The following is a 13,910-nucleotide window of genomic DNA, read 5'->3' as shown; positions in this document are numbered from 1 at the left end:
ATTTGTTAGCTATTTGCATCATATTTTTGTGCAATCCTTCATTTTCATAATGACTATAATTTTGTTATATTTTCTTGTTTCAAATAATAAGGGAAATAGGTGGTATAAAACGGGGTGATGAGAAATAAAAGTTCAATATCTAAATAGCTTCTGTTGTTGGAGGCGAAAAACATCTACTTGCAGCCGAATGGCCGTTGTTTTCGTCGCCCGGTCTAGTAGAATTGAACGCAATGAAGCACACTTCTCTGACATTTATTCTCAAAATCGTGCAGTAGCTCGTCGATATCATTGTCCAGGTCTTCGCTTTGTGCCATCTGAAAACGAGAAATTACACAAAATGGAATGTAAAAAAGTGCTGGATTCAGTGGAATTAATCAATCGTAATACTTAGTTTATACAGTTAAATTTATAACAAAAATCATTTTTATACCAAGACAACATAAAAGGTATTTTTGCTAGGCGAATGTAAATAGGATAAATACCATTTTGAACTTAATTTTGACCGTTTGAAATTTTATTTAATACGTATTCACAATATTTTGAATGTGCAAATTGAAATTGTCCTAACAGAACAGGCTTCTGTGGAAGAGATTAAGCAAACTTACCATCGTTATCAAATCACAGATTAAAAAAGCACCAACGGTTGCTTCCTCGTGGTTGTCCTGTATATCAATGTTTATTACGTGCACCGGAAGGTTATACGTGGGTGTTTTAGATTCCATGAACTCTATCACCTAACGGATAGAAAAAGGGTAAGATAAAAAAATCCGGCAGTTATGTAAATTTATAGCTTTCAGATATACCTGATCGTACACACGTTCCTCGCACGTAACCAGTACGTCGAACCTTTCCGTGCAAAGCTGAAACTTCTCGGGACATGATTTTATTCGTCTATTCCGATCTAACATGTGTAACAGTCCGTTTTGGGTGTAGCTTTAGTGTTATTAATTGTTAAGGAAAACAGAATAAAATATTTCAAAGTTTTCATCAACCTGCTGATTGAAAATCAACTAAAAAATACTTTGAAAGTATCCACACTACGTTCGTCTATAGTAGGCATGGTAAAATTATTCAACTGGCACCCCTCGAGCGATTTTTGAAAAAATATTTACGAACATGAGTCTAAGTCATGACCAGTTGACATACCTATTCTATAGGAACAATTCAAGATGTTAACTCTAAATAAAAGGTAAACATGTTATTACAATTCTCAAGTTGTTATCAAAGGCAAAGGATACTATTGCTTGTCTTTGGCTGCCAGATCGTTGTAGATGTCGTCATATGTCGTTCCAAACTCGTAAACATTCGGTTTATCCGCTGCTGTTCCGGGAAGTTTCACCTTATCACCTGTGCCAAATGATCGCACTTTGAAGCGTTTTTTAGCCAAAAATCCATGCGCCTCCATCGACCGGTTCATGTTTGAGGAACAGATGACGGCTATGGAAAGCGGACTAACGTACGACGGATTCATAACTGTTCCGTTGAACAGCTGGCCTCTAAACTCTAAATGTTGCTAAACTCTAAATGTTCCAAAACTCTGTAATCTCCGGTACTACGCCACGTTTGGTTGCGTCCGTATTGAGTACCCTAAAACAGAAATATGATTATCAGTTTATGCGTCAACAAACAATGCTCTAAAGCGAATAGATGGGCAAAAGGAAACATAGTTCTAACTTTTAGGGAATTAAATATCGCTTAGGGTCACCATGTCCTTTTATCTTCAGCAATTTAGTACTTTTCCTGCTTTCACATATGCATCGTTTTTGCGGCTCACTGTCATAACAAAATAAAATGCATTTGGCTATACCTGTAGGTGCACAACTTTACTGATATCGTTCAAATAACGTTCTCGGTACTGGCCTAGTATCCTTAGCAGGAAAATACCTTTTAAAAATAACAAAACAATCTAGTTGTGAAGTTTAAATATAGTTTGTTACAACTTTTGATGTAAATTCAAATCATTCTTTGGTACTATGTGTGTAGCATGAAAAGAATCCTTACAGCATTACAAAAACAAAAGAAATTTAAATGGAACATTGTTTAACGTAGCTAACCGAATTCTTGCCTAAAATTGTTCCTTCAACACGACGTAGAATGAATAGGACATTTTCAACATCTGGAAGAAAAGAAAGCATATGTCCATAATGCAATAATCCCTGTTAATGGTTCCTCTTACTTTTCCGAATTGTGCAACGTTGACGAAACGGAACTTTCCAGCAGTTACCCCGAGCGGTTTTTGAGCACGTTGTAAAAGCAAACGCAGCTTTCGGCGCATTGAAATGGAAAATTTGTGCCATTCGCTGTCGTATACTGCTAGCGCCACGCCGAAGCTCTTAAAAAAAATAAAAGATGCAGTACAGGAGTATTTTATTTCCTAAAAACGACACTCACCTCCGTTGTTAAGTCAGTGCCGAAGTAACAATAACCGTAAGTTTCCACCGTGATCAGGATGATTTGTACGCACACATTCGCCACAGTAGAGCTGAATCCCTATTCAACATTAAAAGGATATAAAAATGGCATTTGAAGTTATCAATTATAGAGCTCAACTTCTCCCTTTTGCAACATTACCGTCACTGCTATATACAGGATGAGACTGCACCAGATCATCGTACACTGGATAAATTGAACGAAGAACACCCACCGAAAGGTGGTTTCTAACAAAAAAACACAACTATTAAAAAAGCATTAGTTTCTTTTCCAAATGGTAAAATTGATGCTCATGAATCCGTACTCGAGCGCTCGCTGATGCATGAAAATGATGCCATTGAGCTCCGTTTCTGCATTAGCTTCCTTAACGCGCCCGATGCACTGCATTCTGAGAGCAACCAGTTTCAGCATAGCCGAGCAGTACTTAATGTTGCTAAAAATGGTCAACAGTTTCGTGCCACCGGTAAAACCAAGCGTGTAGATTGTTGGCCACATTATTGCAGCATAGATTGTGTAATGCACAATCGAAGTGCGGCTCTTCAGCCCGTATAGTTCCTCCTCGAGGTGTAGCACGTGCTCGACTGGTTCTGTGCTATTCGTCTGAGCGGCAAAATAAGCGGAGTAGGTCGTCCAAATAGGCATGAACCAAAAGAACGTCGCAAGTGAAAGGTGGCAGCAGCAGTAGATTTTAGATGATCGATCAACACGCCTGTTCACTTCGATCAAGTACTTTCCCAGTTCCGCTGGTAAGTCCTGAAAAACTAAACATGCTCATAGAAGGTGTACACTTGAGGAAGTACACAATTATTTAATACTCACCTAGCGTTGCCAGCTCCTGCAGCTGGTGCACCAATCGCTCGTAATTGTTTCGCTGGAAGGAGAACATCAACATGCCGAAGAATGCATTCGACTCAAACATCAGCTCGGCTGTACCACGCACGGCTATTTCCAGATCCGGATAACCAAATAGAACTTTCGGGAGAACCACCATGAGGCAAAAGTACGAAAAAATCAAATAAAATCTATACCGTTGAGATCGATCCCCCCACAGACCGGATATAGTTTGAATTCGCAGGAGAAATGGCATTACTGCCTTTTCGTCTTTTAATTTTGGCAGTATCTGTACCATCGTGTCGAAGCTCTCGTGTTCCAATGAATGGGATTTAAGCATTAAGACTGTGGTTTTATTTGAGCTAAGACATCAGAGCAGTGTATAATTAAGCATGATACGGTGACCTACGTTTCGGTTCGATTCTTAACCACTTTTAATGTCCTCTACTAATGAGATTCGCGTGCAATCGATCCTGTCAGCGCAATTATCACACGGTCAAGTTCAATGATGCTATCGATAGTATCACACAGGGTCTATTTTAACTTGAATGTTTTTCAAATGGGTATTTTTTACTGTGATATATCAATTAGGAGTCAAATCGCATGTTGTCATGCAACCTAAAGGATTTGAAATCCTGAAGTAAAAAAATCAGATATGAATGGTGATTTAATGTGTTTGCGATTGCCATAAGAAGCAAAAGGAGGAACTTCGAACTAATTTTCCAGAGTATGAAGAAATATTTCCAAGAAGCTTTCATCGATATGTACGCCAAATAGTAGAGATCGCGTAGTATAAATAACGTGCTACAGCTGTACGGTTATGGTAGTAAGTTGTGGCCCTCCAACGCATGCCGCCATCATGCAATATAAACTGCAACGGCGCGAGTTTGGCTTCGTGAATGGTCGTTCGCTTCCTAGAACTGGTCTTTCAGTACGATGTAGAAAGAATAGGACGTTTTTGCCATCTGAAAAGGCAAGTAAATCAAACATATTATGGTACAATTTGCTGGCTTTCGAAAGCTTCCTTATATCGTACTTTGCCAAACTGTTCTATGTCCACGAAACAGAACTTTCCCGCGGAAATTCCAACCGGTTTTTGTGCTCGTTGAAGCATCATGCGTAATTTTTTTTGAATCGGAACCGATCGTTTATACCAGTGACAGCCGTACACCGCCATTGCAACACCTAGGCTCTATAAAACACGGATATTCAACACTGAGTAAGTAGGCGTAATATTTTATTATTACCTCAGCCGTTAAGTCACTTCCAAAGTAGCAGAAACCGTAAGTTTCCACCGTCAGTAGAATGAATAGTACTCCAACGTTGGCCGCTTTAGTGCTCAAACCCTAAAACAAGCCGTCGTGCGAAATTTTTGAAATGAAAAATAGCACTCGCCACACTTACTGTAACGGCTACGTAAAGCACCAGGCTGCACCAGATCATAACGCATTGTATAAACTGCCCAAGGAAAACCCACCGAAATATGATCTCCAAAAGTTCGACGCACCTGAAAAAAAAAGCAGTAAGGACATCATTCATAAAGGGGTATTTTAAAACCCATAAACGTACTTTAAAGCTTTCTGATGCATCATGATTATTTCGATGAGCTCCTTCTCGGCCTGCTTTTCGCTTAACCTATCCAAGTAGTTGATTCGCATCGCGACGAGCCGCATTGTGGCCGAACAGTACTTGACGTTGCTGAAGATGGTGAGTAGTTTAAGTCCACCGAAATACGCCAGCATAAAAATGGTCGGTAGCATAATGGCGGTAAAGATAGAGTAATCGAGCAATGAGGTGCGATTGTGGAGCCAGTACAGTTCCTCTTCCAAGTGCAGCACGTGCTCTACCGCGATGGAGTCGTTGTGGGAGCCCAGATACGCAATGTAGGTACTTGACGATGGAGCCACCCAGTAGAAGATGGCGAGACAAAGATGGCTGCAGCAGTAGATTTTGGAGAACTTATCGATACGACGATTGATGCGCACCAGATAATCGCCTAGTTCTGACGGGATATCCTTCCGGAACGCTTTGCAATGACAAAATGGCATGTGATGGAAATAGTCAGTTAATAAGCTATCAGTTAAGGCTTACCAATCTTTGCAATGTCCATGTAACGATGCACCAACTCGTCATATATATCTAGCTTTAAAGAAAACAGCAACATGCCGAAGAGCACGTTCCACTCAAAGATCAGTTCGGCAGTTCCGCGAACGGTTGTCTCTAGGTCTGGATATCCAAATGCCAATTTCGGGATAACGACGAGGAGACAGAAGCTTGCAAATGCTAACTGAAACTTATAGCGATATCGTCGTTCACCCCACAAGCCCACAAATCGTTGAAGACGCAGCAGAAGCGGCATCACCGCATAAGGATCTGCTAGCTGGGGCAGAACCATGTTGTGCAATAAACGAATATGTATTCCTTCAATCCTGAACATCCTTTCATTTTGGTATACTCGTACAGGTCATGCAAACGATGCAAAATTGATTTGTAAATATTTTCGCACGCAAATAAACAAAGCTAGGTGATTTATCCTAAACGACGCCATTAGCCATTTACATAGGTAATGAAAAGGTACATTATTATTACCGCAAAAAATAGCTACACATGAAAAACGGTGAAAATATTTCTGAAAAATATAATAAATAGTATCTGAAATGTCCTAATAATGTACATATTTATTCTAATATTCATATATTTTATTTAATTCTTAGAAGTTTCAATGCACTTGCATAGCTGATCTGAACCACCCTGTAGTCGGTGCTATGCATCGGTTGTAATGTCATTATACAAAATTAAACCGGAAAAAAGTTGCCACAAATAACTTTAGATGCGTATCAAACTCGTACTGCTGCTACAAAAGCTTTCCAAAAATTATGATGGGGACATTGGAAATCCACTCGCTTCATAATTGAGATCGCACCTGCGGAAATTGGTTGCTTATCAGTGCAAAGTAAATCTTTACGGACAGCTTATTCTACAGCACCATGATTGAGTCGGTTCTGATGATTTAGTATTCTGTGTCGTTTCAGATAGACCGGTAGCCGCTGTTTTTGCTGCTCGCTGATTGTGTCTGCCGTGGTCGTTACAAATGTTTCTGTTATCATCCCGAGCACAGCTATATCGGTCGGCAACTCATTTGGAGATCCTTCAAGGCACGAGAAAAAACAGATTTCCTAAACAATTCAGTGCCAGCACTCATTTAGCAGTGCCGTTTATTACCGCTTACACCGGTCTGGGGGAGAGATTTATTATACAAACACCTAAGAACTTTGCTAAATACAGATATCGAAAGGTAAGAGAAGTTATCCAACGAATAATCGAGAATAGTCTCATTCATTCTCATTCATTTTTGCAGTATTCGAACATGTTACCAACTGATGGATTACCAAACGTCCAGTATGGCCCCGTTGAACCAGTACGATTTACCAAAAATATGACCTTCTACAGTAACCAAAAAAAATCCTATGAAAAAAATAGTCAAACCCTACGGTATGAAACTAACTAATGATTATTATACGTTTTTTTGCTTAATTTTTATTTTTTATTTCAGACTAAACGAACCTTTTGATAGGCCGATGGTGTTTATATTTGCCTGGTTACAGGCATCCGAGAAACACTTGGCAAAGTTTGCAGAATTTTATCTGAAGCAAGGTTTCGAGGTACTATGCGTTCACATTACGCCGTGGCAACTGGTTTGGCCAGTGTATGGATCGCAAAAGGTAGCCGGCGATGTAGTTAAGTTCCTCGCTAACAACAAATTTGCGGAGGGAATCGTAGTGCACGGGTTCTCGGTTGGTGGCTATCTTTGGGGTGAATGTTTGGTAAAACTGAACGAACATCCCAACGGAAAACAAATATTGAGTAGGATTTGTGGCCAAGTTTGGGATAGCCTGGCGGATATTACTGAAATTCCGGTTGGAGTTCCGCATGCCGTCCTACCTAATAATCCCACGCTGCAAGGCGTTCTGCGCAACTATATCACGTAAGTAGCTTGCATACGCTGCGTGCAACCAGTGGTTCGCGCTAGAAGCTTATCGTTGAAAACGTTATCGACCCACAATACTTCTCGGCCTTTGAACTAATTCCTACTATACAATGTTGCCTTTCGCAGCTATCATATGAAGTTGTTTGAGGAAGAAGCCACGCAATATTACGTGAAATGTACGCATCTTTTCCATTACGAACCAGCCCAATGCCCCGCCCTATTATTGGTGTCAAAGACAGATCCCGTTGGAACGGAAACGGCTAACAGGAGACTGCGTGAAATTTGGGAATCCGTTGGCGTTAAGGTACCTTTCTGTCTCGTGATAAATTAGCAAGCGAACAGAAAACAAATACAATTTGCCAAACAAACGTTTATCTCTCATTGACAGACCTCGCTTAAGTGCTGGGATAAGTCGCCCCATGTAGGACACTTCCACAAGCACCGTGACGAGTACATCGAATTACTGCTCACCCACCTCCGATCCCTCGATTTACCGCTGTACAATCAAAAAGCTAAGCTCTAATGACCCGGCGACAGGCATTCAGCAGCATGTGTGGTGGAAATGAGTTTCTGTGATGATCGAGACAAACATGTGGAGAGGGGAGGAGAATTGATAGAAATCGCGTTCAAATCGTGAACTGCATGGGTTGATTAGGAGCGATACATGATAAGCGGGTTCAGTATGTGAATAACCTTGGTTGATTAACTCTGCCATATCACATGGTTTCACCATTTTTACGAGTAACAGCTGGCTGCGATAAAACAGGATTAAAGAGATAGTTAAAAGGTTGTTATCGGAAGGATAGATATATATCCAGTTCTGAGATAAGGAGAAAAAGGTGTATACTCCAATAATAAAAATAAATGCATATTTAGTGTTTCAAATAATGTATTTATAACGCTAACATAGTGTAATGGTGCAACAAAATTGTATGCACCGTGTGCACGTGCATTTTTTAGATTAGGGACATCGCAGTGGAATTAGATTTGTTGAATAAATACAATCAAAACACAATTGGTTAGATATGATAATGTCTTAATGGGTGTTCCAATGTACAGTAGGCAAGGGGAAAGAGTGAACATTTTGTTGATGATTTCGTAGCACGTTACATGTATTGGATGGTGGCCGTTGCAAGTGAACTTTGGAATTGTAAATGTTGCTAGTCTAAATATAGAATTCAATGCACAAGTTTTTGCAGACATGTCGTTATGTTGTGTTAAAATGTATTACTATGTATTTGCAATTGGAAATTGATAACTTTAATGAATAACAAACATCTAAAATTCTATGCAAAAAAAACAGATTTTTTGTCGATTTATAGTGTATTTTATAATTGATGTTTGTACAGTAAATAAATCTCAGCAGTGTAATTACAACTTGTTGAACAATATAGTCATCTAAAACAGTAATGCAGATAATTATACTCGATTCATTGACCGTTATTTTGCCTATACCCCCATCACTGATTTGAGTTGATGTTTACCAACAGTGTGGTGTTTGCACCTGTCAAATGACAGTATGGCATTCCGTGCACTTCAGTCGTGACAGCTCAAATTAGCCAGTTGGTCGTTGTTGTTTTTCGTGTGCTGTTCGTTCTGCGTTTTCAATAATATTAGGAGCGTAAAGCCTGCACTGGCACCGAGCTGCAGTCCGGGGTCCGGGGATTTCGTGCTCATTGCCATCATCGTTTACCCAAGTACTGTGAGACTAACCGCCCAGTGACTTGGGTAAACCTTACAAGAACAGTGAAGTTAGTTCTGCGCGAAAAGTAAATTACGGTCTATCGAGATGGCAATTCGGTCCCTGCGGCACATGGCCAGCGTTGCTGCCAACGTGCCGAAACCCGTGACGTGCATCGGTCATCAGCAGCTGCAGCTCCTGACAAATAACAACATTGCGAGATGCATTTCGGCGCAGGTAGCAAGCGGTGGTATCTGGACAGGGCCGAATGCGCGGTTCTACAGTGCACTACACGCCAGCAAGAACCTCGGCGTCGGTGAGCTAAAACGGTTCGAGGGGATTGCGGCCGATCGTAACGTAAGTTTCTTATGCAAACCCTGCGGGAGCGACGAGGTACAAGAATAAGCGGGAACAAGTAGAAACGCGCTAGCGGGTTTCGCAAATCCGCAACCTTTGGACTTTGGAATGGCTTCCTGGTTCGGTTGCGATTATTTCACGTCGATGCTCGCCGTCGCTCACGATGCGTTGGGAATTTCTCTTCACCATCTAGAGCACCCACAACTTAGCGGTATTTGCGTGTGCGTATTTATGCTTACGATCGAACCAGACAGAGCACTCTATTACGATTAGAGACGAATATAACAACACTATGGCTGAAATCAATGTATAATCAGTAACATCATTCCAATGGTTGTTGAAAATTTTCTATGTTTTCAGGCGATAAGTTATTGTTACGAAAAAAAAACCTAATACGCTTGGACTTAGAAATTCTTTGTTCAGTGAGGTTCAAGGTCGCGTTATTTCCTGTTTATATGCATTATGCATACCAAGTTACGAAAACAAGTTGCAGCTTCTTTCTACGTTCTACGAGCAAGCATGTATGAATTAGAAATGTGTTAAGCTTCTTATTTGAATTATGTTAAACGGTACTAGTGAAAATGTGGAAATTTTTGTTTTTGAACAATTGTTTTGAGTTAGAATAATCGATACACAGCTTGGATCCGTCTCTTCATGGTTTTGATCTCGTTGTACAACATACATGCAAAAACAATTGTCAAACGCTCTTATGTCAACTGAACCAATTATTAATAAGTTCCTGGAGTGATATGATAAGGTAGTCGTTTCACATTACCATGATAAGTTGTTGTAGTCACAGTCTAATAATGATTTGAAAACTCGTGAAGTGCGGCCAACATGTTGCCCTGCTAGGTGTAGCAATGAAGAAAGTGAAAATGAGCCCGTAAAATGCTACCGACCTTGAACTGGCTAGTATACATGGCTTGAACGGTCGTTTAGAATGGTTGGAACGGCAACATTTAGTACCGTGTTCAACAAAAGCGACCTTTTCGATGAGTTCTTTGTGCAAGCAACAAGCAAATGTCTGCTGAAGCACAAGGACAGAAAAGATTGCAAATACTGTAACACCGGACCTACCTCAACTCATGCAACATCTCCGATGCGAAACTAGATCACTAGGAGAGTTTGCATGAATAGATAGATAATTTGCTTAAAAAAGTTTCTTGAATTCGCTTTGTTCTGTATATGAAACTGTAAATCAGTGTTAACAATTCGTCAGTGCTCTAACTAAATCTTACTAATCTTAATCCCACAGTTTGGGATGAATACAATGAAATCAAAACTCACGCCATTTATTGACATTAATCTCGAAACAAAAAAAAAACGATTTAGCTAATCTACAGGAAAAGAAAAGCTAGCGAGTTTCAATACCACGTTGGGTAGAGTGACTTGCAGAATTGATTTTTTTCGTTTTGATTATGACGGATTCCTTACGGGCATGGCCTACGTGTGCGCTTTGAATTTTAACTACCCGTGAGGAGCCTGCTCCGTTTAGTAAGAAATAGACGGTACACGTTGTGCGTGCAAAAAAAAACATACAAACCACGTCAGACGAATGTTTTATCTGTTTCCATACCCTGTACAACAATGGTCTTGAAAGAGCTTAACCACACAAACCCCTTCCAGTCTGGGAATTAACCGAACTGACCTTCCAAATTAATTCTTCTCCAGCATATCTTATGCTATGGATGAAAATTAAATGATAAGCTTCACATTTGTTTTACTTGTATATCTTTGTTGTATCATATTGGTTCATTGCTTTTTTATTTAATTGAATCATGTTCGTACTTTTACCTTTTATTAGATCTGTGCCTCAAGAGCGCACACGATGGTGAATGCTCGCACGCTGGCGACGCAGGAAATCAGCCGCAGCATCCAGCTTTTCACCGACAAGCCTCGGAACGTTGAGCGAGATCCGCAAACCTTGCGGTAAGTGAAACCAACTGCCGATGTCCGATTTGATGCGCATTCCTCACATCTCGCACATCATTTTTCATTCCCGATAGGCTGAAGCAACAAAGTGAGAAACCGGCGGTGCTGATACTGTCATGGCTCAACGCGCGCCAGAAGCACTTGGCCAAGTACGCCCAGCTGTACATCGACCAGGGCTTCGATGTGTACGCCACGCACATCACACCCTGGCAGTTGTTGTGGCCGGTCAAGGGAACGCAGGTTAGCCTGACCTAATTGAACGCTCTCACTAGATGCATTCACACTGTGTCGTTGTCATTTTGCAGCTGGTTGCGGCCGAAATTGTTAAATTTCTCAAAAACAACGATTTTAAGAACGGGCTCATTCTGCACGGTTTCTCCGTCGGAGGATACCTTTGGGGTGAGTGCCTGGTGCATATTGCTCGCGATCTGCCCAACTACCAGGTGGTGCTGGATCGTGTCAACGGACAGGTTTGGGATAGTGCGGCTGACATTACCGAAATATCGGTCGGAGTGCCGAGAGCGCTGTTCCCAAAGAATCCCACTTTGCAGAATGCGCTGAAGAAGTACATGCTGTAAGTTGACTGTGGTAATGTTTCGACTAGATCTTTCTACTATGTGTGCTTTATTTGCTTCGTAGCTATCACATGAAAGCTTTCCACGAACCAGCCACTTCACACTACATCCGATCGAGCCAGATGTTCCACACAAATCTACTGCGTTGTCCGGCTCTGTTTCTGATGTCGAAGACGGACCCCGTCGGTACGGTCGAAGCCAACACGCGCGTCAAGGATAGCTGGGAACACAGCGGCGTTAAGGTAATTCGCTTTTTTTTTTGCATTCGACATACACTTTAAGTTACCACCGATTGTGCATGTACCTTACAGACCACGGTCCAGTGCTGGGATCGCTCGCCGCACGTCGGCCACTTCTTGAAACATCGCGAAGAGTACATCGATGTGCTTTTCCATCATCTGCGGCAGTTGAACCTACCGACCCTCAAGCAGGACGCACTTCTGCGAGCTAAGCTGTGAGTCTTTCACCGTCCTCGTCGTCATCGTCGTTCCACCACACGCACTGTGATACTTACGAACCGATTTGTGGCGCCGTATCACCCAGCGCAGAACGCGAGAATAACAAAAGGCGATAGCAGCTTAACTCTCTTACGATTTTTGAACACGAGATGTGCGAAATGATCGAACGGCAAACGAGCCAAATGGGTAGCATTATTGGTTGGATAATTTAGCGGAAAAATGGGTCTCGCACATAGCGGACAGACATGCTACACTCCCCCAAACATACACCATTTATGCTACACTGATATTATGTTATCATACCTTACTCTGCGCAGTTATAGAGCAGTTTCATCTTAACTACATCGTTTTTTTTTGTGGAACAAAGTAAAAGTTATCACCTCCGGAAGGGAATTATCACATCATTTACTTTCTATGTCCCCCAAGTACAATGCGAACGATAAAAGAATTTCCTTTTACATACAATTTAACACATCCCTTTAGTTGTAAGCCATTTAATCACAATATGAATTTAATAATCCAAATAAAGGTGTAAAGTGTAGATGCGAAAGTTATAGATGTGTCAACGTTGGTATTATGCATGCGTGGGATGCATATAAATTCCTCCAAGCGCGGCACGACTTATTTCTTTCTTATTGTGACAGGACGCGAACTGCAACCATAATCGAACACGTAGCAAGTACTCAGAAACATTATTTAATTTCATAATAATGGCTAACTCATAGAGGATACGAGCTTTTTTTCTTCATTTAATATTTTCCTGTCATCTGTGCTCTCCTTCTCTTGTTCTGCCTTTTTACCATTGTCTGTACCTATTCCATGCCAACAAAGGACACATGGCGTCCTCCTGATATCGATTTATATTGCTCCTTCTACAGCTCAGACGGTTACGCTAATGCCCCGCATGGAGAGGAGAATGTAAGTAGAAAAATAGAGGTACCCCGAAAACAACCGATCGTTTTGCATCATATTATAGTTATGTTCTTTTATAACAGAGTTCCGGCGGTGCGGAAGAAGGGTATGTGGTTTGATTTAAAGATTATTTAAACGCTGTTTTCAGCCAGTAGAGCCAGTGGACCTGTGCAGCTGCTACTTAAGCGGCGTTTTATCTTGAATAGAATGACCTTATACGTTTTACAAAAAAGAGGAATACTGTACCTATTGAGGATGCTGTTAATATTTGTAATGTGGATAGTCTCTTGTGTAATTCTAGTTAAAAATATGAACTCTTAATGAATGGTGACGGTTTTGCGTGGCTTTCGAGATTTTAAAAGGATAGAAAATTCTTAGCATTCGCTTAAACGCTTCTCAGGAAGTATGCTCTTCTCAACAAATCAAATCTTTTCACACAAACTTCTTCTCCTATATTTCCTTAGTTTGTAGCGTTTGGCTTCTCTGTAGGTAGCCAAAAGTAACGAACGAATGTAAAGCATATCACAATACTGACTATATATGCGAAGGTATCCGTGTGGACACCAAACGACGGATTTGTTGTAACGAGTTTAGTAACGGTGCAAAACGGTACGAGTGTAAAAGAAGATTCGAAAAATAAATACCTCTTGAATACTTGTACAAGAAACACAAGTAAAACAGATACTGTAACTGTTGAAACTCTCTGCTCCAACAACCCCTGCTCATGTTATTTGCTTTGCAGTGGC

At 40.9% G+C, this 13,910-nt stretch overlaps 5 protein-coding genes across 5 annotated transcripts; 2 read left to right on the top strand and 3 right to left on the bottom strand.

The window, feature by feature from the left end:
• Nucleotides 1-171: 171 nt before the first annotated feature.
• Nucleotides 172-1,471, bottom strand: LOC128730807 (RNA polymerase II subunit A C-terminal domain phosphatase SSU72). The gene is made up of 4 exons (XM_053823887.1): nucleotides 1,239-1,471; nucleotides 804-933; nucleotides 606-734; nucleotides 172-314 (listed from the first exon to the last, which is right to left on the bottom strand). The coding sequence occupies exons 1-4, from the start codon at nucleotides 1,469-1,471 to the stop codon at nucleotides 213-215; spliced, it is 594 nt and encodes a 197-aa protein (XP_053679862.1). The 3' UTR covers nucleotides 172-212.
• Nucleotides 1,472-2,065: 594 nt separating this feature from the next.
• LOC128730118 (odorant receptor 47a-like) lies at nucleotides 2,066-3,601 on the bottom strand. The gene is made up of 6 exons (XM_053823151.1): nucleotides 3,250-3,601; nucleotides 2,735-3,191; nucleotides 2,572-2,674; nucleotides 2,392-2,490; nucleotides 2,177-2,332; nucleotides 2,066-2,116 (listed from the first exon to the last, which is right to left on the bottom strand). Exons 1-6 carry the CDS (start codon nucleotides 3,599-3,601, stop codon nucleotides 2,066-2,068), a joined length of 1,218 nt encoding a protein of 405 aa, XP_053679126.1.
• Nucleotides 3,602-4,175: 574 nt separating this feature from the next.
• LOC128720482 (odorant receptor 49b-like) lies at nucleotides 4,176-5,656 on the bottom strand. Its single transcript, XM_053814152.1, has 6 exons — nucleotides 5,353-5,656; nucleotides 4,831-5,287; nucleotides 4,666-4,768; nucleotides 4,509-4,607; nucleotides 4,298-4,453; nucleotides 4,176-4,226 (listed from the first exon to the last, which is right to left on the bottom strand). The coding sequence occupies exons 1-6, from the start codon at nucleotides 5,654-5,656 to the stop codon at nucleotides 4,176-4,178; spliced, it is 1,170 nt and encodes a 389-aa protein (XP_053670127.1).
• Nucleotides 5,657-6,628: 972 nt separating this feature from the next.
• On the top strand, nucleotides 6,629-8,111 carry LOC128730117 (uncharacterized). The gene is made up of 4 exons (XM_053823150.1): nucleotides 6,629-6,753; nucleotides 6,815-7,246; nucleotides 7,376-7,553; nucleotides 7,638-8,111. The coding sequence occupies exons 1-4, from the start codon at nucleotides 6,629-6,631 to the stop codon at nucleotides 7,770-7,772; spliced, it is 870 nt and encodes a 289-aa protein (XP_053679125.1). The 3' UTR covers nucleotides 7,773-8,111.
• Nucleotides 8,112-8,874: 763 nt separating this feature from the next.
• On the top strand, nucleotides 8,875-12,820 carry LOC128720612 (transmembrane protein 53-like). Its single transcript, XM_053814291.1, has 6 exons — nucleotides 8,875-9,287; nucleotides 11,092-11,216; nucleotides 11,294-11,459; nucleotides 11,525-11,793; nucleotides 11,859-12,036; nucleotides 12,106-12,820. Exons 1-6 carry the CDS (start codon nucleotides 9,039-9,041, stop codon nucleotides 12,250-12,252), a joined length of 1,134 nt encoding a protein of 377 aa, XP_053670266.1. The 5' UTR covers nucleotides 8,875-9,038; the 3' UTR covers nucleotides 12,253-12,820.
• The last annotated feature ends 1,090 nt before the right edge of the window (nucleotides 12,821-13,910 follow it).

The sequence above is a fragment of the Anopheles nili genome, chromosome 2 (genome assembly GCF_943737925.1).
Source record: "Anopheles nili chromosome 2, idAnoNiliSN_F5_01, whole genome shotgun sequence".
NCBI classification, from domain to species: Eukaryota; Metazoa; Arthropoda; class Insecta; order Diptera; family Culicidae; genus Anopheles; species Anopheles nili.
The sequence above is the reverse complement of the archived record's forward strand: the minus strand, read 5'-3'. Positions and strand labels throughout refer to the sequence as shown.